General features: G+C 52.8%; 4 protein-coding genes across 4 annotated transcripts; 2 read left to right on the forward strand and 2 right to left on the reverse strand.

Annotated features, from left to right (window-relative positions):
• Window positions 1-775: 775 nt before the first annotated feature.
• Window positions 776-1,200, forward strand: MIND_00927800 (uncharacterized protein; the record flags this gene model as incomplete). The annotated part of the gene is made up of 3 exons (XM_037365905.1): window positions 776-971; window positions 1,020-1,108; window positions 1,156-1,200. The coding sequence occupies 3 exons, from the start codon at window positions 776-778 to the stop codon at window positions 1,198-1,200; spliced, it is 330 nt and encodes a 109-aa protein (XP_037217317.1).
• A 5,007-nt stretch (window positions 1,201-6,207) lies between these two features.
• Window positions 6,208-6,688, reverse strand: MIND_00927900 (uncharacterized protein; the record flags this gene model as incomplete). The annotated part of the gene is made up of 2 exons (XM_037365906.1): window positions 6,208-6,550; window positions 6,615-6,688. The coding sequence occupies 2 exons, from the start codon at window positions 6,686-6,688 to the stop codon at window positions 6,208-6,210; spliced, it is 417 nt and encodes a 138-aa protein (XP_037217318.1).
• A 4,372-nt stretch (window positions 6,689-11,060) lies between these two features.
• On the forward strand, window positions 11,061-11,807 carry MIND_00928000 (uncharacterized protein; the record flags this gene model as incomplete). The annotated part of the gene is made up of 3 exons (XM_037365907.1): window positions 11,061-11,275; window positions 11,326-11,488; window positions 11,532-11,807. 3 exons carry the CDS (start codon window positions 11,061-11,063, stop codon window positions 11,805-11,807), a joined length of 654 nt encoding a protein of 217 aa, XP_037217319.1.
• Window positions 11,808-12,567: 760 nt separating this feature from the next.
• MIND_00928100 (uncharacterized protein) lies at window positions 12,568-13,927 on the reverse strand (the record flags this gene model as incomplete). Its single annotated transcript, XM_037365908.1, has 2 exons — window positions 13,320-13,927; window positions 12,568-13,276 (listed from the first exon to the last, which is right to left on the reverse strand). Exons 1-2 carry the CDS (start codon window positions 13,898-13,900, stop codon window positions 12,568-12,570), a joined length of 1,290 nt encoding a protein of 429 aa, XP_037217320.1. The 5' UTR covers window positions 13,901-13,927.
• Window positions 13,928-22,882: the final 8,955 nt, after the last annotated feature.

The following is a 22,882-nucleotide window of genomic DNA, read 5'->3' on the forward strand; positions in this document are numbered from 1 at the left end:
ACTTTGATGATGTGATGATCTGTGACATTCTCTGATGATTGTACAGTCAAATAGTGAAAATTTCCTTTTGGGGAAATTTGTCACCCATCATGACACACATGTAACCCAGGTGCTGAGTTCAACCCAAGTCTCTAGAGGGTTTGAATTATTCATTACTATTCATTATTTCTCATATCAGAATACACTTATATGATAGCTATACATATACTAATAAGCTAAACTATACACAATGCTACTAGGAAATACCCAGTCTATTCACCATTATTCATACTATGAGTGAGGTGATAATAGCCAGTCATGTGGACTTGGTGCGAAAAATAGTGAAAACCTAAGAACTGCTCAGATTTATTCAGTTCCCTTTCCAAGGTTTATTCAGTTCTATGGCAATGCTGAGAGCAGCATGGCTTATCTGCGACACCCCGCTGGGGTGGACTAGATAGTACACAGTGGGTATTGGGCTACACAGCACTGGAGGTTATTTGATTCTGAAACCAGAATAGTAATTGGAGCACGCACCTTGGCCATTGTCATGAACTTGAAGCTGTGGGCATAGGCATATTCTGGCCCCCCAGGCCCGGTGTAGATGGCAAATGCCTCGACAGCATCCACCAGTGAGAAAACAGCATCCAATGTGTCATTAATGAAGAGGACGTCTCCCATCAAAAACTGGCCCTAAACTGATCACGTTGCCATGTCTTTGGCAGATCTTTGATGGATTTGTTACCTATGTGTCACATCAAAGAAAAACATCGTACCATTCTTTCCTTCCCCCCTCATGTTCCCCCCTTCTCGACTTCTTCTCCCCCTTCGAAAACGTAGGCCGCCAGCCGATGCTCTGCCAATGCCTGTTCGTGAAGGCGCACTGAGAGTGGTACCGGGCCCACCCGCGCGGAAGGAGCATGTTCTCCCTCGCTCGTCGGCCCTCCGTCCTGCCTCGTGTGCCCGTTTGATGAGCGCTATCGTCATTGCAGGTGAGTGGTCCGTCTTCAACGTGGCCCATGCTTACCAATCGTCTGCAGACGCTGCCTCTGCGCTGTCTGCGCTGGTTCCTGGGAAGATGGGAGGGCTGCTGGAGACGCTACGAGGGATCGAACGGTCCAAATGGCGGGTGAGTGGAGCCATCAACGGCTATGCAAACCAGCTGACCGAGCCGAGCGCTGGCCCGCCAACCCCAGCTTCCGCTTCCGCGCCACTTGCTGATTGCCATCTGCCATCCGCCATCGCTGTCGTCTCGCCACCCTTCTCGCTGGACTAGGATGCCACACGAGTCGCGTAGTGAAGCTGCTACCCCGCTGCACCGGCGTAGTAACGCCGCGTGTGTACGTGGCCCCACGCCATTTACGCATCACCCTGCCCGAGGTCGCCGCGACCGTGAACGCTCTCGCTTACAAGGACACTAACCATGGGTACCCAGCTGCATTGCCCAGCTGCATGGATGCTGTGTGCAACACTGTTTTGGCGTGAGGCAGTGGGAAGGCAGTGGGACACCAGATGCCGTGGTACGTGATTCACCCTGCTTCATCCATGCTTGTGCTGACAGTGGACAACAGGTTCTTGGAATATGGGCTGACATAGCGGGAGTGTCCAGATGATGTGTATCATCTTGTAGGGTAATAGAGCTATTGTATCGTAGTTTTGCGTTGAATCAAATAATTGGATTGCTCTTCTATCATTGCAAGCCCTCTGAAAAAGCTTTAAATTGCTGGAAATCTCCCAAAAATTCATTGGAAATTTGCTCAGATTTCCCGAAATTTCTGGGGGACTAAAGGAATTACAGAAATCCTGGAAATGAAAGAAATCATCAAAAATCCATGCTGATTTTGCGAAATTTCCAGAAATCCTGTCGGATTTCTCGGGGAGGTTTTTCCTGATGAATGTAGTCATGTTGACAGCAAGCAGGTAGGCAACTGGATATGAGACCATGCTCAAGTCTTTGGAGACAGAGGGGGACAAGTGATTCAGAGGTCCAGACTTACTGCACCTTGATATAGGGCAAAATTAGCAAGGCTGTTTCCCAGCATTGCCAAAGAACTAGCGCATGCAGCGCACTGGCATGATCACAGTCTGTGCTTCCAAATTTGTAATCTGCCTGGGAACCCAGAGCTAGATTTTAGCTCCCATCACCACACATTTCAAATCCCTCTGCCAGTGATGTGGAGCTTCTCCTACGTCTGCGACCATCTACCAGGAGTCACCAGCATCCTGTGATCATTGATGTCTAGTAAGATGAATAGTCCTACCATTGGCTAGTAACAAGCTTAGAGCTATCTCAAGCATGATAAGCAGAATAGAAGCTTGATATTCGGGCAGATATGAAGGCGGGATGTGATCCACACTGCATGTTGTTCCGTTGTGCACTTGTAGCAGACCTTCGGTTGCATCATACCCATAAGTAGCATCCAATTGTAACTGCAAGCACGGCTCCACTGACAGCGCTCCGTGTCCTGATGATGGCATTCCGGCTCCAGCAAGCCTTCGGCGGCTTCTTCGATCGACATGCCCAGGTGGTGCACTGAGATATAGATTGATCCCCGTCGAGACTCCGAGTCGAGCGAAAGGAACTTGATCGAAGCGTGCATGATGTGTTCGTATCTGCCATGTAGTTTCCCGCTCCCTCAATACATATCATATGTTGCACAGTGATTAGATGAGGTCGCGCTGACACTGACCATAGTTTCGGAACCCGAGGAACAATGGCATGGATAAGCTATGTACCAAATTAGAAGGATAACACACAAGCGACTGCATCATACTTGAGTCAAGCGTTGCAAACCGCTCCATCACCGCTGAAAGATGGTCCTCTGCTGTAGCGGCCAGCCCGAGCTGCTTCCCTCCTGCTCTTCCCTTCCCTGCCTCTCCCCTCCCTCTATGTCCAGCCGCGCTGGGCCGCGCCGCCAGTTCGCCGCAGGCCGCATCTGGACAAGCGTCCTCGGCGCAATTACCGGTAACCTCTCCGCCGCAAACCGCGCGATCAAGCCGTCTTGCAGACCTGCGCGGGGCGTCCCGACCGGGTCGGCCCCATTGGCGATAAAGGACGGCAGCTCTTCCGGGCGCATTACATTGAGCGCGTCGCGGGGCACGGCTTCTGGCGGCCCGGGGTCCTGCGGGGCCGGCCGTGGCCCGCGGGCAACGTTTGCCATGAGCGCGACCCACGCAGCATGCGGGTCGGGTGCCGGGCCGGTCTCCGCGTCGGCCTGGCGGGGGACCGGCGGTTCCGGCGATGGGGGTCGCGCATTTCGGTTGGATGCTAAGGGTGCTGGCTCTCGACGCCAAGAGTTCGTCCACGCACTGTCGATAGTTTGGTTGCGATTTTGGTCGTTAACGTTGGAGATATCGGCCAGGCTGCTGTCGCTATGTTGTCGCTGACTCATCCGCGCTGCAACGAGCCTCCCCCCTCGACGTAACGCTTCCACTCACAGTCACAGTCGCAGTGATATTGCCCCCCGCGACGACGCGTCTGCTTAGCCCGTCGACAACACCTGTCGTCCTCTCCAAGTGGCTCGTGACCTGTGCGAGCTGCCCCGCAAGGTCGCCCCGCTCGCGATCCATCGCCGCTAGCCGTCCGCCGATCACCGTCACCACGGTACGCAACTCCTGCAACCGCGACCTTTCCCCTACGCCAGGTGGGACTGGGGAGTCGGCGGCGAGAGTCCGTGCCGACTGAGGTTGGGCCTCGTCCGTCTCCAGTCGCGCTTGCTGCTCTTCCTCCCTCCCCTGTTCCTGATCTCCATTCTCTGGCTGCTCTCCTTCGACCTCTTGTTCTGCTGCTCCATCCCTCTCTCCCTCCCAGTCCCGTGCACTGGCACCATCGAAGAGGCCCTCCATCGCCGCCAACAGCGCCGCCCTACCCTCGGGCATATCCGGCACCTCCGCTACCCGAATCCTACCAACTTCTTCATTCTCATCTTGCCCCGCATCGAAGTTGTTTCGCTGCACCGGCTCGTCATCATCCGACTCCTCGTCATCATCATCGTCGTCCGACTCATCAGAGCTCTGGCCGACGTCCCCGAGCCCGGGCAGGTCGTCGAGATTGTCCTCATCCTCAACGTCAGGATTGTCTTCATCGTCCCCGGCAGCTGTCGCTCTGGACAAAAGCGGGGGCTCTGAGACTTGGAGAGGGACTACCGGGATCGGGAGCTGCATAATGCGAGCGAACGCGCCGTCCGTAGGGTCAACCGAGAAGGCGGTTGACTCAGAGCGGGTTTGGGACTGGGGAGGAGGATTGGGGAGAGGATTGGCGGGGATTGCAGTGGGGAGTGGTACGGAGTTGGAAGTGGAAGCCGTAGGGGAAGTTGTGGGAAAAGTCGCTGCCGGTGAAACCGCGTCACGGAGGAAGACCCACGAAATGCGGGGGCCCGGTGTGCGTCGCACACCACGTGCGCTCTACGCCCAATGCGTTCCCACTACCGCCCATCGATAAGCACATAAAAAGCCAGAAAAAAGACAGAATGACGCACCATACAGCACACCCCAGTCCCCGCGCAACACACCCGCAGCCACTCCTATGTCTAGCGATGATTCCGCGCATCGGAGGTGAATGATAGGCGCTGTCCAGTGGCACGACAGTACTCGCCATTTCCCCGACATCAAGCGCCGCCCAGTCTCCTTCCCCGACAACTCCCCGTTCGCCCTCTCCATTGGCTCCCGCCAGCTGCGCGCCCCTTGTCTGGCTCTGTGGGTCTGGCGCACGCACTATCATGCCTGCCGCGCTGTGGACCGCCGCGCCACAGCCTGTCATCGCCCCCCAACCTCCCATCGATGGCGGCCATTCTTCTTCTCCTTCTGGCAGGATTTGCACCCGCCACGCTCTCCTCTCGTCATTTATCCCTCTTGGCAGCGGCGCCCCGCATACGAGTGGTGTGCCCATCCTCGTCTTTGTCCTCGTTGTCGCACGACTCGCCGCAACAACTATTGGGAAGGAGGGCCTGTTTAGCGGTGGGAGGCCACGCGAGGTGGATGGGTCGTTGTCAGCCATCGGGGATCGTCTTCTCGATGGAAGGCGTTTGGTGGTGATGACGGGAAGAGGCAAAGTGAAGACGTGAGAGGCGCGTGACGTGATGGGCACGTGCGGAGCGTCACATCTCAAAGGAAGCCTGTTAATACTTATGCCATACCAGGTCAAAAGAGGGTGAGTAGCTAGCTAATTTACAGGTCATCACAGATAAGATTTCCCCGAAGGAGGATGAATATTAACTTGTGAAAAATAACAAAAAAAATAGTTAGTGCTGGCTAAATATGATTATATTATTTTATGGGCATAATATATTATAATCATATCATATTGAGAGCTCCAACACAATAATATATTTGTAGTATAGTATAATCATATTCAGCTGCAAAATATGAATATGTTATGAATATATTTAACTATAATCTAGTATGCATATATGCTGCTAGAAAAAAATTAATACATAAGATACATGCTGGATTGTCAGGGCAACTTCCTTTTGGGCCTCTCTAATCCTAGCCTTGGATACATAGGACTCTCAAAATACAATCAGGGGCATTGTCACTAGTATTAGGTTGACCAGTAGACACTTGATCAGGGGTTCTATACTAGGGTCAACCCAAAGTGATCACTCCTGACTCTTGTTCCTACTAGAATATAATAGATAATATGTGACATTTATCAGAAGTAGGGCTAACTCAGACTAAGATTAGTACTATGACTGACTACATGCACTGAGAAAATAGCGGTGATCATTCACCTTACTATAGTTGAATATTCTGTGACTATAATATAGTATAGTCATAATATAATATATACAAACATAATCATATTCAAGTGATCCACCAAGGCATAATATATTCATAATATTCTGAATATATTCAATAATTAATCAACCATAATATAATTCTGGCCAGCACTAAAAATAATGTGTGGTCTCAGAGTGGGAGTCGGAGTGGAACTTTAGAAGTGTTGGCTTTTCTGGGCTTACATACTTACCAACTCAAACCCACCCTTGTGTTCTAGCATATATATACATATGCATGAAGGAAGATGACATTCCTATGGAGTTGTTGATGGTACAAATTTAACTGAAATGAGTTCAAATGACGACCATTTTTTAGTAAATGAGACAAGTTGAAGTTGCAGTTGCAATTGGACGGTGCCGCGACGGCTTCCCAAAGTGTGCTGTAATGGCCAGGTCGGCACAAACGCGCTATGACCCAAATTCCAATTGGAGAGTAAGCATGGAGCGCACCTCATTCGGACCGGCAGAAGAACTTTCCAGTGAGGTCTTCTACTCCCGAGCTAGGCACAAGGGTTTTTCCGTCGAGGACCGGCCCGTTGGACAGGGTCAGTTTCAGTTCCGAGTTCTCGATGTGCACGCTGAACGTTCCAGTCCCTTGCAGGTCGGCGCCCGCGTCGTAGGTGATCTTGACGTCAATGCTCGCCGGGAGGCTATTCCAAATGCTGGGCTCCGACGACTCGGAAAGGGTGAGCTCCAGGGTGTAAATGACCCCTGTGTCCGAGTCAATGATCGTGGCCTGAGCGCCGCCCTTGGCGCGCTCGAGTGTTATGATCTCGACAGTCTTCGACATTGCGCTGTATGTGAGTAGGTCAACGCGACATGAGCACGATGATAGCCCAGAGGGACTTGCAAAATCACATTGTAAGGGGGCGGGGCGAATGCAGCAGGTGGTTGATGGGGGAAGGAATATGGACCAAGGGAAGGCCTGGCATACGCGGCCTGCCTTATACGCAGCTAGTTGGCGTTGGGAATGCACGCAGCGATCGGAACAACATCAGGAATGCTGCCAGAAGCTGCCACTGGCAGTTGCTCCACCCAGATCATCAGTGCATCTCGGGGTTTACTATGCGGCTGCGTGCGGCCTGTGCCCGATGCACGATAGGGTATTGATTCTTGCGGTGCCATCGAAGCTGCCTGTGGAGCTGTGGAAAGTCTGCGAAGCGAGTAGAAGATCCCGAGTAGAAGAAAGATCCGGGGGGTTATTAGCGTTCCAGGTAAAAAATTAATCATGATGACGCACTGAAGGACGTCAAGTGCTGGACAGATACTTCAAGCACTGAAATATGATTCAGAAGGAGGGAAGACACATCAACCGGACTCATCTTACTGGGAGGTTTGCAACATTAATATTGACACGTCGCGCCACCATCGACTGTGGGGTGCACCGTGCCGCGATCGGCGTCGGCCACTGGCAGCTGTGCCGGCGCCGGGGCTGGCGGAAGGCACCGCAGCATTGACAGCCAGTCCCCTTCCGCCTTCTTGCGTAACCTGCCCCGGCCGCACTCCGAGGCAGCGCCACCTCCACCGCCGAATCGCGCTATTTCCTTCATCTTCCAGCGGGCGTTCAGCGCATCGATGTATTCTCCCCACCTCGCCCTCTTCCTCGCCCCGTCCAGATCTCGGTTGTTATTGTCATTGGGATCGCTGTGAGCGCGGGCGGAGAGCGGGGCAGGGGGATATGGCTGGACGTGGAAGTTGGGGAAGAGAAGAGACCCAGAAGCGGTTTCGGCGCCCCCATCCGGCCCAATGCTGACGCTGAGCGCCGCCCGCGTCTTCGTGCACCCAATGCTCGTCGAGCACGGCGGCGACTCGTCGTACTGCCGCCGTATTTCCGCCCCGGACGGTCATCGCGATGTGTTCCCTGCAGCTTTTACGTCCCTGCTCCGTCGCCGGGCTGGCGAGACCGTGCTAATTGTAGACGTGCACTAGTACGCCTGGCCGCCGGCGGTCACCGGTACGTGGGCCCGTTGGCTTCTTTTGAGCGAGGTAGCGCCGAGTGACCTGGCTACGCACTTCTCCACACCACGTCGGGCGGCGAACGAAGCGCGTCCCGTTGCCCGCCGAGCCCGGTGGCCGGGGCGAATGCGCGGTGAAGGGTGAAGGGAGGGTGCCAAGCCTGCAAGTGCCCGTGCTTCTGAGAGTTTTGCGCTTCTCCCGTCGCACGTCTGCTAGGCTGGCCTCCACAGGCACCATGGCACGGAGTAGTTGCGGGATGACGTTGTGGCTCGATGTGGCGAGTGAACGCGCAGACGCCTCGGTGAGTAGATGGCCTCCCGCAAGGCCTCCCGCGTTGTCGTTTGTCTCTGTATGCTCCGGCACGCACGTATTGGGCCCCGGATGAAGGTTCTGCCCATGGGAGGGTAGGTCATCTCCCAGCAGCTCTTAACTACTCCGCAAGGTCACGCGTTCCTAAAGAGGAAGGTCCACATGTGACCCCGCCCTCCCGCCGTCTCGCGCTTTAAACTATAGGTTAATTATTTGTTTTTGTATTAATTATGAACAAAGAAAGTGTCCCACATCTACCAAGTTCGTCGCATTGTCCGGGACAACGACTGGGTAATTTCCTTTCCACACCTCCATTATCGTTCCCTCCCCATCCCGCACCGCGCAGCCTCCAAACCAATGGCCAACACTGAAGCGGGGGCTGGGTTCTTCACATTCTCCATTGCCCCACTCAACACTACTAGTTCCACCGCCCCCATATCCGCCTTCGATCCCTCTACACGGCACGGTTTTGCGTTCGACGCGGCCCATGGCTATGAGCTTGTCTTCGAATCTACTGGTCATTTTGAGACCTGGTTGCTGGACCAACGACGGACGCGCTGTGTCGAATTTCGCCATCGCATGACAGAGGCATGCAAACAGCCCGAGCACCAACGGGCATGGTTGACCCGTGCCACCTACACTTGCACCCGCGACGGTGACTCCCGTCTCAACCCGCGAGAACGGACCCGGCCTGAGCGCAAGTCCAAGGATTTCAAGAAGGAGCTTGAGGATGGATGCAGTGGCCTCATCACGATGAAGAGGTATCCCGGCACAGACCGTGTCCGTGTCAAGTATCGCGACGAGCATTCGCACCCGCTCGGCGAGGCAAATCTGCCGTACATGACTCTGTCGAAGGATGCGCGCCAGGACATTGAGCGGCGCTTGATGAATGGAGACTCGGGGAAGGCCATTGTGGGTGTGTGATTGCTCTTCTGGGGTGTATTGCTGAGTTTTTGCAGTATAATAGCATCAAGAAAACTGCAGACGAGGCATCGATTGTCGGAAGCCTCGCAACTGTGAACCGCGACCAAAAAGTGAAGATGCGCGACATTGGTCGCATTGCTGCAAGGCTCAGGGCCGAGGAGTACCGCCTGCATCCTAATGATGACGAGTCAGTGCTCGAGCATGCAAAACGGCTTCACGAAGCAGGTCACCATGTGTTCCTCAAAACGCGACGCGACGCGCCACCCGCTGGATCCGGCCTCGACACCGATGCTTTCATCCTTGTCTTCCAGACCCAGTACCAACAGCAGTGTTGGTACTATTACGGACACGACCGCTTTGCGGGTGTGGACGCCACACACAATACGACACACTACAAGAGTGTCTCGGTCGCCAGAGGTTGTCCCGCGGGTGTGGATGAGCGACAGAGACAACGGGCAAATCAATGCTGTGCTTGGCGTTTACATCACAGCTTGGCTGCTTCTCTGTCGCTGGCACGTCGTCCACGCGTGGTATCAGCACTTCAATGTGTCCGCGTATCCCAAACTCTGGGCATTGCTGAAAGACTTGGTTTATGCAGCAACCAAGGACCGATTTGATGAGCTCTGGTCCAACATCCAACACCTTGGTGCTTCGGACTGCCCCCCCTCGGTCATTGTTTATCTCAAAGAGTACTGGATGTCGGAGACCTGGCTGCCGAGATGGGCAGCATACTTTCGTACGGGTCGTACAGTGTATCAAGAATCTGACACCAACATGCTTACTGAAGCATGGCACCACATGCTCAAATCGTACTTCGGCGACGGAACCCGGAATCGGCGGCTCGATGAGCTCATCTGGATTCTAACCACCGCGGTTGAGACGCATACAAAAGCACGTCATCAAGAGCAGCTTGCTGGGACACACGGACATAATCTCGAGCAAACCGCTCGTCTTTCAGATCCTGCAACGCGCCAAACCCATTCTCCCAACATTCATTGCTCCGCCCACCAACGCCAACACTTCCTATGTTGTTCTCTCCCCAGCTTCCATGACGTTCTATAGCGTCAACCGGAATGGATGCTCGTGTAGCGACTATCACCGCATCCATTTCTGCACTCATACTGCTGGGGTTGGAATACATTTTCCCAACTCCGGAATCGATATTGCTATATACCCGCCCACTGTGCGTACACTTCTCCATCCACAAGTTGCAATTCCCGGGGCGGCAACAACTTTAACACCCACACCACTGCAACTGGAGGCATATGCCCTTCCGCCAGGTATATCTGATGTTGAAACAGCAGCGTCTCACCAGCTTGCCAAACAGCTGCTTGCCATTGCAGCAGACGTTGCTCAGAACCCGCGCTCGTTGACGGACATTACCGGCCTTCGGGAGGCAGTTACCCATTTCTTGAAACCTGATTCAATGCTACTTCCGGCCGCTGAGAAGGTAGCTCCGAATCAGAAGAACCACTGGGCGGAGACGACCAAAAACATGGGTTGCTCTCAATCGACTGCCTTGAAACGCAAGCGGGATCCCGATGGGTCCGGAATTGGTGTGCGAAAGACCAAAATCAAATCATATGATGATCCTTTCGGCGCTGGGGAACGATCAGGTAAACGGGCTCGTCCGGATGCCCAAAATGCGCCAATGCCACCTGTACCCTCAGCCCCGCCTTCACCCCCAGCCCCGCCGCCACTTCTGCCACCTTCTACTGTCTCCAAGGTTAATCGCCGGACCCAATTACCGAAGAAACTGCCAACACCTTCGACGCACATGATGAGCACTCGAGCGCGCGGCCCAGCAGTGTCATATGGCCCCGTCTATCTGGACCGGCCGCCCGGAGCACCGCCGCCAACCCTGTATGGGATGCCACCCCCGCCAATTTGAATGTTGAATTAGTTGCATTGTTTCATTTTAATACAATTATAAATGTTTAGGACTTAACAGCGGGATATAACTCTTAAGGGCGCGAAGGCGGGACAGGTGGCGGGGTCATGTGCTGGGAAATTTCCTTTTTAGGAAGCCGTGACCTTGCGGATTCGGTTTCAAGTTCTCCCAGCAGGTATAAAAAGAAAGCTTGTGCAATGCCAGACCCACTGCACCATCCCAGAATGAAGATGATCAGCAGCCTTGTTTTCCTCGCCCTCCATGCACTCGCCGCAAGCAGCACCGCGCTGAAGAAGGGCGACTGCCCGCTCGACACCTCTGTCTCTATGCACATCCCGGCCAACCAGACCGCGCTCGTGCAGCCCGCCACGGCCCCGCTCTTCGTCGCACTCGGCGTTGGGTTTCAGAACTACACGTGCAACGCGGCGGGCACGTTTGCGTGAGTGTTGTGACTCGAAATTTCCCGCGCAGTGTTGATATTGGCCCCAGGTCGATCGGCGCGGTGGCCTCGCTGCTCGACCTCTCCTGCGTCGCGCACAAGAAAGCGTTCGACACCGTGGCCGCGCGCGCATTCGAAGCGTGGGTCGCCGCCCCGCCTGGCGTCAGCCAGACATACATCGGGGCCGAAGTCGGCGTTCCCGTCCTCCTCGGGGTAAGCTTTGGCCCGCCGTTGCAGCATAACGTGACCGCCCCAGTTCCACTACTTCATCACGTCGCCCCTCGGCACACCCGGCGCGATCAACGCGAAGTGGGACTTCACATCCACCGGCCGGTTCAAGGGCGACGAGACGGCCTTCGTCGTCGGCGCCAAGGTCGGCGACATCCCCGCCCCGCCGCCCGCGGTCGACGCAGTCACGGTCGACTGGCTGATGCTCAACGGCATCCCCAACTTCGATGCGCTTGCGGCCCAGGTGTTCAGAGTGGACACCGTTGGGGGGCAGCCGCCGACATCGGTGAGTGGCTTCGCTTGAGTTTGCGACAGTTCAGTTGAACGGAACACAGTGTGTCCCGGGCACGGACACGACGATTGAGGTCAAGTATGTCGCCAAGTACTTCTTTTATTGAGTGCAGGGCCAAAAAAAGCTGCCAAGTTTGTGCTGTCGATGATGAGTTCAATAATACAATGTTGCCTGAGTCGACGACCTGAGTTGATTGTTTTGTTGGAGCTCGAGTCTGCAGCGAATAAGATTGTCGTTGATGCTAGAGACTCAGACGGAGTGGAAGAACAGCCGTCATGCCAGTGAAAAACAGTCCTCCTGACAGTGGCTGACACACACGGCGCGCAGTGCTTGATTGTGATACCTCCCTAGCCTGGTGTCGTGTTAGTAGTCCATACCCGCGTGGACATTGAAGTCTCACAATGCAACGGGTTCCGCTCATGGACAGTGAGAGCTTTGGTGGGAAGAGGCAAGCCAGAGCACGTTCACACGCCGTCATTGATACGTCATCCGGGCCGATCGGCGTGTCACGGCTCACGGCAAAAGGAAGTAGCCCACACTTGGCGTGCCGTACTAGACTTCAAAAGCTTGTAAACCAGCTACATGCAGATCATCCAAGTGCAGGGCACATTGAGGTTTTCAAATGCAGGTAACACGATTACAGTGATGTATCGTGCTGGGAAAGCAGGGGACTGCGCTGCTTAGTATCGCTCCAGAAGCAGACTCGGAATGCCTGCGACATTAATGCAACCGCGGTGAAGTACTGACCGCCCCCAATGCCCCCCCATTGCTGTCACCAGCCTGTCAGCCGGCCTCGCAGGTCCACCAACCGTTCGCGCATCGCGTTCAGCCTTATCTGGGCTGGCGTCAAGGCTTCCGTTTGAACCGCCGTCAACGGAGTCCGGGACTGGGACTGCAGGTACGACTCCAGCCCGCGGGCCGCCAGCGCCGACATGGGTGCCACACTGACCTGCGGACGCGTCTCCTCTACCAGAATTTCGGCCCGCGCCGCCTCTAATCTCGTCAACTCCCGCTGCAGCTCTGCCTCTTCCCGTAGTAGTATCTGCATCCGCGTCTCCATGTCCCGCTGCTGCTGTTGCTGCTCCTCCTGATTATCGGCATCGTCAGCATCGTCGTTGTCGAACGATTCCTCCGAACTAAAGTCGTCCAGGTCGGGAAGGTCGGAGTCGTTTACGCCGACCGTGCCGCCATAGGACAGCAAGGGAGGTCGGAGTACTTGGTCGCGGGAGGGTAGCAGAGGCATGGGCGAGGGCATGGCAGCTGCGGGGTCTGTAGCAAGAAGGCCTGAGGGCTCGTATTGGAGGATAGGCCCGGAGAGGTGAGACGACTGCAAGCGGGCAGGAGGCTGGCGGGTATGGACAGGAATGGAGACCGATGAGTTTGGCGCAATGGGGGACACTGCGCCGTGGAGGAAGACATATGACGTTTTTGGCCCGCCGTGTGTCGAGCAGAGGATGCGCTCCATGCCCAGGGCATTTCCACTTTCATCACTTAGAACCCATAACGAAGGGAAGAACGACGCACCAGACGGCACACCCTAGTCCCCGCGCGACACATCCGCATCCACTGCCGTTGTTGACGTTATCCGCGATGAGTGCTCTCAGATCCGATGTGTGGTATTCTTCGCCCAGTGTCACGACCGAGCATGCCAGCTCCCCGCCTTCCAGCCCACCCCAGTCACGGTCCTCCTCCTCTATGTCGGCATTATTGACATTACCGTTCCTCGCCCGTCGGCTGGGTGGCGCATGTGGTATGACCGCTGCCCCGCTGTGCACTACCGCCCCGCATCCCGTCGACATCGCCGTCGCCAAACTCGAACTCGCCGTAGATGCCTCGCTTTCCCTAGTATCCATGGCCACCTCGGGCAATATCTGCACTCGCCACGATCGCGACTCGTGTAGCACGCCCAGGAGTATAGCTCCACACACCACCGGCGTTCCACTCCCTGTAGCCGTACTTGCTGGGATTGTCGATGCTGGCGCTGCCACTGGTGGCAAGGTGCGAGCTATCCGAGTCCTCCGAGAAGAAAAGACCCTGGCGCGCAACACAGGCGACAGGGTCTGCAGCAGCGAGGCTTCTCTGGTAGACGGCGTGGACTGTGACATCGAAAAGATGCGGGGATGGTGACGGACGAAGGAAAGGAAGGGAACGCGTGACGCGACGCACACGTGCCGTAGGTCACTGTGTGACACTACAGAGTTCCAAACAGCCGAATATTCGTATTTTTGATTTGCTCACGCACTACCAGAGTGGCGGATTTAGTCATATACGCGCGCTGCATCTATTTCTTCGTGACCGCCTCACGTGCTCGTCACCTCTGTGACGTCACGCGCTTCTTCTTCTTCTTCTTTCCCCCACGTTTGCACTACAATTTTCGGTTGCGGCGATCCAGGATGGCCAACAGAGACACACCTACTGTTTCGTCTTTGACATTACCTTCATTGCCAGCAGCGACAGCGCTGATGGACACGACAACAAGGCTGGTTTGCGGGGCACCAAGAAGGATAGTGCATGATGAGATAGGTGCGTGGAGGGTGCAGATTTTACGTGAGACCAAGGGCAAGGGGAGGACAATCTGTCCATGACGTCAACCGGGTGTGGGGCGGCGGTTATGCAGCATGCACCAGTGACCAGACTGGCTGTATCGATAGCCTGAGCAAGGGCCAGCTAGAGCGAAACCGAACGAGGACAAGGGAAAGCGGACTGGGGCGCAGAGGGCGAGGAGCTGGCGCGCTCGGTGGTGACCCTGGATGAGGCCTACTTCATGCCAGCCATACACATGTTGATTGCTGGCTATGTCAAAGGGAGAAATGCAGACACTCAGAGCCCATGTGAGTGTCTCTTGCACGGATTGGTGTGCGCCGTCTGGTGCGTTCTGCTCGTTTTTCCGCTTTGTGGAAGATGTCGACAGTGAGTTCATTATTAGTGGAAACACTCTTGGTTTGGAGCGCATCTTTTTGTGCAACGCACGATGGACCAAAAACATTCTACATCTTCCCCAACGACGCAGTCTCGCCACTCCTCACTCAGCAACTACCGCATGACCTGTCAGAACCCAATTCCGACCCTGCCAACCAAGGGGGTGTCATTATTTGAAAATCGGATATACCGTTGAAAAGTTTTTTTAAGGGCCTTCTGGGACCCCCTCCCCCTTACCATATTGGGTAATATATTCCCATGATCGCTCACCATGTAACCTGATGATGCGATCAAAAGTAGCGATAAAATTCAGATTTCCAGTTCAATTCATCAAAATACTGTTACTTATGGTTGATATATAGGACTTGAGCCCTCACACAGTTACTAGTAGGCCATTCAAGGCTATATGTAATCCATTAGCAATGATAAATTTATAACACCAGTCACACCAGTCACACTGTAGTCACACTGCACCCTAAGTAAGGTGTTGAAAGCTGCCCCAGGGGAAAGTAGTAGGCATTCTGTATACCCACTTTGTATTCCATGCTAAAATACTACAACTGTGGTGACCTATCAGAACCCCCCCAAACTTTTACATAGCAAAAGTTTTTTTCACCCTCCCTAGGACCCTTCCCCCCTACCCCATGTCCGTGATAAGCATCTTGACACCCCTTGTGGCCAGTCACAGAAGACTTTTTTGACATTTGGCTAGGCACACCAGAGTAGGGTGCTGTGAGTAATTCCCAGGGAATTACTCACAGGTGTTTTGAAACTGTTTCGAAACCATATTTCTATATTAGGCAATTGTAGCTAATTAAAATTCCAAGTCATCGACACACTCATCCACTATCAGTTCAGTTGATGGACCTTCAAGTTGATCCACCTGATATCCACTCGTGTCTGATTCGACTGCCCCAGCGATTGGCTCGTCACTCAACAAGTCTCGGAAGAAGAAGACATGTGAAATGTTGGCATACCGTTCGGCTTCGAAGGACGCATCTAAGAGACTGCGTGTCAGCTCGGCTTCATCGTGTGCTGGTTCCTCGTGGTTGAGCGCCTCCAGACCTGCTGCCGCGGCTGCTGCCTCAGCTGCTGCAACAGACGCCTTCTCGAAGGCGACCACCGATGGGCCATCCTTGTCACCTACCACATCTTCATTAGACTGGTGCTCGTCATCGCTCTCCGAGTCGGTGTCAGAGCTCAGATCTAAAACAGCAGCCTGTGTCTCGTTAGCGAGTGGAATGGTGTCAGTGACTGTCAGCAAGCTCTTGACAGACCGCCAGTTCAGCTTCGGAGCAACAGGCTCCTTCTTGGGCATGTCACGGCACAACACATGCTCACGGACTTTGGCCATTGACGATTGCGGTCCTTGGTGGTAAGTTTGGTGAATACCGAGACAGTGCGCTCCTCGGGCATAGATGTGGGCATAATAGCGAATATTTTGATGGCAATGAACTGGCGCAATTCAGATCCCATCAACGAGGAAAGGACAACATACTGCAAGAACAGATGCATCGGCTTCATTGAGCATGGCCCGCCAGAACAGATATGCCCGTGACCAAGCTGGATCACGCATATTGAACGGTGCTCGCTGACGGGTGTATGCCTCGTACTGCGAACGAAGCGCATCAAGAATTGCCGTTACCCTTGTGTACCGTGCAAAAGGGCGAGTTTTGCGAAGGTTCAGGTCGGCCTTCAGGTGGTTTTTTGAGGAGATCGAAGAGGAACTTGCCAACCATTGCGTAGGTGGGGATAGATGCTCGAAGGTCTTGATCGGTCCCATCTGAGGTGGTTTCTGAGGTTGGCGCTTGAGACGCATCGGCTGTTACTGGTATCGTGGCCAAATTTGTAGCGGAACTTGAGTTCCCGACCAATGGTGCTGTTGCCGTGACACGGCGTAAAAACACACTTGAAATGTATTCTGAGAATATTGAGTGAAGAATCTGCATAACAACGATTGAACAATGTACGAGGATCGAGAAAGAATCCCGAAATTGACACATTGATCTGGTGGTGCAAAAAAATAAGTAAACTTCGAGTTTGAGTTTTGAGATTGATTTGAGCTTGGAGTTTAAGTGTGAAATACTATCCTTGCATTATTTTATGTTCGAAATAGGCAATGGCATAACTTGTGCAATTGGGACAACAAAAATATTTTTAAGAAACACAATTTGCTCAATTGTTCAGAATTTCCTTTTATAGACATGTTTATTAAATGGTAAGTAACTGCAGAAACAACTTAATAAGCTTAATAATCTATCATATCATGTAACACAAGTCCACACCAACTACACCTCCAGTCTCAGACTTATATGAGTCTATCACTGGCATACCCTCTAGTGCTCAAAAGTTTCAAAACATTAGATCCAAGATATGAGCAAGTTAGTGAGACCGAAGAACATGTGTCAAACCCTGGGTTCAAAAACCCTTTTTCTTCGCCTTTTAAACCTTTTATTTTGGCCCTGGTTGATAAGATAAGACAAGGAGGAGATAAGATGGACGATAAGATGGTGATTGGATCATCAGATGTCGATGCTGATGTTGATTGACAGCGTGGAGTTGAACATGAGGCAAACAGCACGTAAAGGCATGGCTAAAGCATGACGTCATTACCTCTTGTATTAGGCATGGTAAACACATGGTAGTAGTGTATATAAGTAGAGTAGATTTCGTCTTGTACCCCAGTCTTTGAATTCCATCATCTTTACGATATCCTTTCACGGTGCTTCTTGCTTGCCTTCACTGGCCAACTGGCATCCTCTGAATTGGTGTTGTTTGTGACATAATTCGAAGACTACCCTCTTACCCTCGTACCCTCCTACCTCTTACCACCTACCCAAACCACTCCCCTACCCCGTTACTATCGCCAAATTTCCCACACCCTTTTTCCACGCCCTCTCCCCTTCTGCTTTAGGTCGTCTGCTCTAGGTCCTTTTGCTCTAGGTTCTTTTCTTCTTGGCTAGGTACACTCGGAGACGACAATCCAAGGGACCCACTCGAGAGGACACGCGCTTCGTACTTGCAAGAGAGACGTCTGGCCCAACCCAGGTGCTTTCGTAGAGTCATAGCTGCTACAAGGAGCGCAGGGGCAATCTTCGGAGAACCCTAGTTCGTCCAGCCGGGGGTGTGTCGTAGAAGGCCCCGGTGGATTCCTCTCACGCAACAGGTCTCTTGGACCCCCGACAACGGACTCTCCGGTCCATCCTCTGTGGCGCTCTCCGCGCTTTGATCCCTGACCTCTCGTCAGGGGCTCCTTCTGAGGAGTCTTCAAGAAATTCTACACCCCCTCTCTCTCCCCTATCCCCTCTCCATTCAACCACTTTTACCTCGACTCTCTTCCTCCTTCTCCAATCTCCGCCCTAGCTACTCTTGCCATTGCTCCTACCTCCATAACCGTACCACAACCCACACCCGCATCCGCACCCCAACCACCAACCAATATGTCTCGCGTCGTACTTGCGAACCCCCCTCCTCTCTTCTCTGGCGAGAAATCGCTTTGGGAAAATTTCTACGACTCTGTCACAACCTATATTGCGGCATACTCTGATGCGCTCGACACAGATCACAAACGAATTTGGTTTTTGGTCTCGTACCTTCGATCCGCAGATGCCTCTGCATGTACGGCAGCTGACTGGGTGCGCAACTGGAAAAAGCGAACCCTTAAGAGTGGTGTGCTTGCGGCCACCTATACATTTGATGATCTCATCACGGAGCTGGAACTCTCGTTCAAGGACACGAACATCGCACAGGCGGCGCATCTGAAGTTGACGACTACTCGTCAAAATAAGATGTCGCTGACCGATTTCTTCCAGTCATTCGAACTGCTGGCAGAACAGGCAGGCTATAGTCCCAATGCCAAGCCTTGTGCATATGACGCGTTCCTGATCCAGCTTCTTGAGGAGTTAGTCAATACGGAGATTACTGGTCCTATCTATGTGGGAGGCACTGCCCTGCCCAAGACCTATCTGGAATGGAAAGAGCGTCTGATGCAGATCGACGCGAACTTGTCTCGGAACAGGCTGCGTTCGGGCCGCCGCGGACAGACGTTTGGATTCATTCCCCAGTTCCAACGTACTCCGCCCGCCGCCCCACGTGCCCCAGTACCACAAGCTGCTGTGCCTGCCAAAGACCCCGATGCCATGGACGTCGACCGGCGCTCGACAGAAGTGGAAACCTCTGCGCTGCTTCAACTGTGGCAAAATTGGCCACATTAGTCGCAACTGCCCGGACCCCCCTCAGAAAAAACTCAGCGTTAGGGCCTTGATGGCTCAAGTTGATGAGGGTGACAAGTTCGACGGCACGTTGACGCAGTTGATCCAGAAGTTGCGCGAGGCGGGTTTTTAAAGCGCTCCTCTCCCCTGGCCAAGGAGACGGAGCGATCCGAAATTGTTGATTCGAAATATGGACGTTATTCTCCTCTCAGTAAATTAAATGCGACTTCCAATATGCCTGCTATGGACTCTTTTTATGGTACCGACTCGGACTCGTTACGAAAGGACATACATGAATTCCTTTACAACTCTCGTCGTATCCATGTTTTGCAAAATCAGAATCGTCTTCATAACTTAAAGGAACAAAAGCGTGCTGAGAAAGATGAGTGGTGGACTGAGTTCCAAAAGGCCTGCGGAGAAAAAACCGCATCAACAAAGACTGAGAGAGGAAGTGAGGAGGCGGAAGCTGATGTGACTGTACCTCCAGTCCCAGCGCACACTAGGGTTCGAGACTCTATCCGGATGCAAGAGGCTGCTGCGCGACAAGCTAGAGCCAAGCCAGATCGTCTTAGTCAGGAACTGAAAGACTTTCAACGGGAACGTAAACGCTATGAGATGTTGGTCCCAATAACTCTCATGGTTCCCGAGACTGGCAAGGTTCGCGCAATAAAGGCTTTGCTTGACAATGGTTGTACAACGACCTGCATTGACCGAGCATATGCCCAAGCAGAAGGATTTGAGTTGAAAGAGCTGGACTCTCATATTATTGCCCGCAATGCAGACGGCACCGAGAATACTCATGGCAAAATAACACACTATGTCGAACTACGCATGGGTGTTGGCGATCATTGGGAAATGCAACGCTTCCTTGTCACTGGACTGGGTAAAGCCCGTGTCTTCATTGGATACGACTGGCTTCTTAAACATAACCCGGAAATTGACTGGCGTTCCCAAAAGATCAAGTTTTCTCGCTGCCCTGTTGAATGCAATGCTCGTGATGAAGAGTTCCAAGCTGACCCTGATCTGGAAGAAGGAGAGTCGATCTTGCTCGTGGACTTTGGTCCAGCAGTTGATCTCCGACTGAAGGAGACCCAAGCACAGCGAATGGCAGAAGAAGCTGGTCGAAACAAAGAACGAATGACCGAGGAGAAGATTCCCAATCAGTATCGAGAGTTTGTCAAAGTGTTCGCTAAAGAATCATTTGACTCTCTACCTGAACGTCGTCCGTGGGATCATGCAATCGAACTTAAGCCAGACTCTAAGGCTGTAGATTGCAAAATCTATCCTCTGTCTCGTGATGAACAAAGAGAGCTCGACAATTTCCTGGAAGAAAACCTAAAGAGCGGACGCATCCAACCATCAAAGTCACCGATGGCGTCCGCCTTCTTCTTTGTCAAGAAAAAAGACGGCTCTCTTCGACCTGTGCAAGATTATCGGAAGTTAAACGAGATGACAATTAAAAACCGTTATCCTCTGCCCTTGATCTCTGAGCTTGTCAATAAGCTCCAAGGTGCCCGATACTTCACAAAGCTTGACATTCGCTGGGGTTATAATAATGTGCGCATCAAGGAGGGAGACGAGTGGAAGGCAGCTTTCCGAACCAACCGAGGACTGTTCGAACCCTTAGTCATGTTCTTTGGGCTTACCAATTCGCCGGCAACATTCCAAACAATGATGAATGACATCTTACGTGATCTGATCAATGAAGGACACGTTGTCGTCTATCTTGACGATATTCTTATCTTTACGGATTCACTGGAGGAACATCGGAAGATTGTTCGCCAGGTGCTTGAGGTTCTCCAGAAGCACAAACTCTATCTCAAACCCAAAAAGTGTGAATTTGAACGCACTGAGATTGAGTATCTGGGAGTGATTATCTCGCACAACTCAATGAAAATGGATCCTGTGAAGATCAAAGGTGTCATGGAATGGCCGCAGCCCAGAACAGTAAAGCATGTGCAAGCTTTCTTAGGGTTCACCAACTTCTACCGCCGATTTATTCGAGGCTACAGCGAAGTGGCTCGACCTTTGACCAAGCTCACTGGCAAAGGCGGTTGGACTTGGGGACCAGAACAGCAACAAGCCTTCGATGGACTGAAGTCGCGAATAGCTGAGGATGCAGTACTGGCACTGCCAACGGACGATGGAAAATTCCGTCTTGAGGCTGATGCTTCAGAAGGTGCAATTGGAGCCATTCTTAGTCAAGAACAGAATGGTGTATGGCGTCCCGTTGGGTTTTTGTCACATAGCCTGACGGAGACAGAGCGAAATTACGAAATCTATGACAAAGAAATGCTCGCCATCATGTTTGCACTGGAAGAATATCGTGCCATCCTCATGGGTGCTAAGGAGACGTTCGAGATCTTCACTGATCATCAAAACCTCGAATATTTCAAGAAGCCCCAGAAGCTGAATCGCCGACAAGCCCGATGGGTCACCGAGTTGTCACAATATGACTTCACACTGCACCATCGGCCCGGAGCGCTTAATCGGAAGGCTGACCTGCTATCTCGACGGGCTGATCATGATCAAGGAAAGGACGATAACAAGGACGTCATTCTCCTAAAGCCAGAATTATTCAGGGCGACTCAAGTACACTTCGAGGGACCAGAAGATGATCTTCTTAGTCAGATCAAAACGACTAGAAGATTAGATACCAGCGTCAAATTGGCCCTTGAAAAGTCGCTGCCTGATTGGCGAAAAGATGGCGACCTGATCCTTTACCGAGATAAGATCTATGTGCCTCGAGATGATACTCTTCGTGAACGGATCATTCGCTTGCATCATGATACCCCGCTTGTTGGACATCCAGGAGAATATCGGACCCAGGAACTCATTGAACGTAAATATTGGTGGCCCAGAATGGGTAACCAAATCAAAGAGTATATCCGAACCTGTGATGCATGCCAACGGACTCGATGGAGACAACGAACTCATGGATTCCTGAAACCCCATAGTGTCCCCAATGGACCATGGGAGACAGTGTCAATGGACTTGATCGGCCCACTACCAGAAAGTAATGGCTTTACAGCTATCCAAGTCTGGGTCGACTTGTTTACCAAACGGATCCATATCGAGCCCGTGAGCATCAAGATCAACAGCGAGGGAATCGCACGCTTGACACGCGATCGGATTGTGCGATATCACGGGGTTCCTCGGAAGATAATCTCAGACCGAGACCCCCGCTATGTATCCGACTTCATGCGTGAGCTTAATCGGCTGCTGGGAACAGAGATGAACCCAAGCACGGCATACCATCCTCAAACCGACGGTCAGACAGAGCGGATGAACAAAGAGATTGAACACTATCTCCGCATCTATGTCAACCACCACCAATCAGACTGGTCGGAATGGTTACCGTTGGCCGAGTTCGCCTACAACGACAAAGCTCATGCTTCGACCAAGGTCTCGCCATTCTTCCTAGATCATGGTTACCATCCCTGGAAAGGCGTCGAAGGACCATATGACTCTAAGGTCGAGGCAGCAGAAGAATTCGCGAAAAAGATGCAGCGTGCGTGAGGATGCAACGGTGGCAATTAAGAAGGCCCAAGAGCGGATGAAGAAGTACTATGACCAGAAACGTGTACCAGCACCTGAGTTCAAAGTCGGAGACAAGGTGTACGTTGAAGGGTCAAAAGTGCAACAGAATCGACCATCCGAGAAGCTCAATGATCGACGTGTGGGACCATTCAAAGTGGAGGCAAAGGTTGGACCTTCGGCATACGAACTCAAGATGCCAGGTTCTAGTCAGGCTCATCCAGTCTACAATGAGACAGAGCTGACACCTTACCACGAGCCACCACCCCACCGGCGAGAAGAAAGGCCGCCACCGGACATTGTGGATGATCACGAGGAGTGGGAGGTTGAGGAGATTATGAAGAAGCGGAAGCGTGGTCGTGGTTGGCAGTATCTGGTGAAGTGGAAGGGATACCCGCATAGCGAGGATACATGGGAGAC

Source organism: Mycena indigotica (assembly GCF_014461135.1).
Source record: "Mycena indigotica strain 171206Taipei chromosome Unknown Mind.scaff0008, whole genome shotgun sequence".
Lineage (NCBI taxonomy): Eukaryota > Fungi > Basidiomycota > Agaricomycetes > Agaricales > Mycenaceae > Mycena > Mycena indigotica.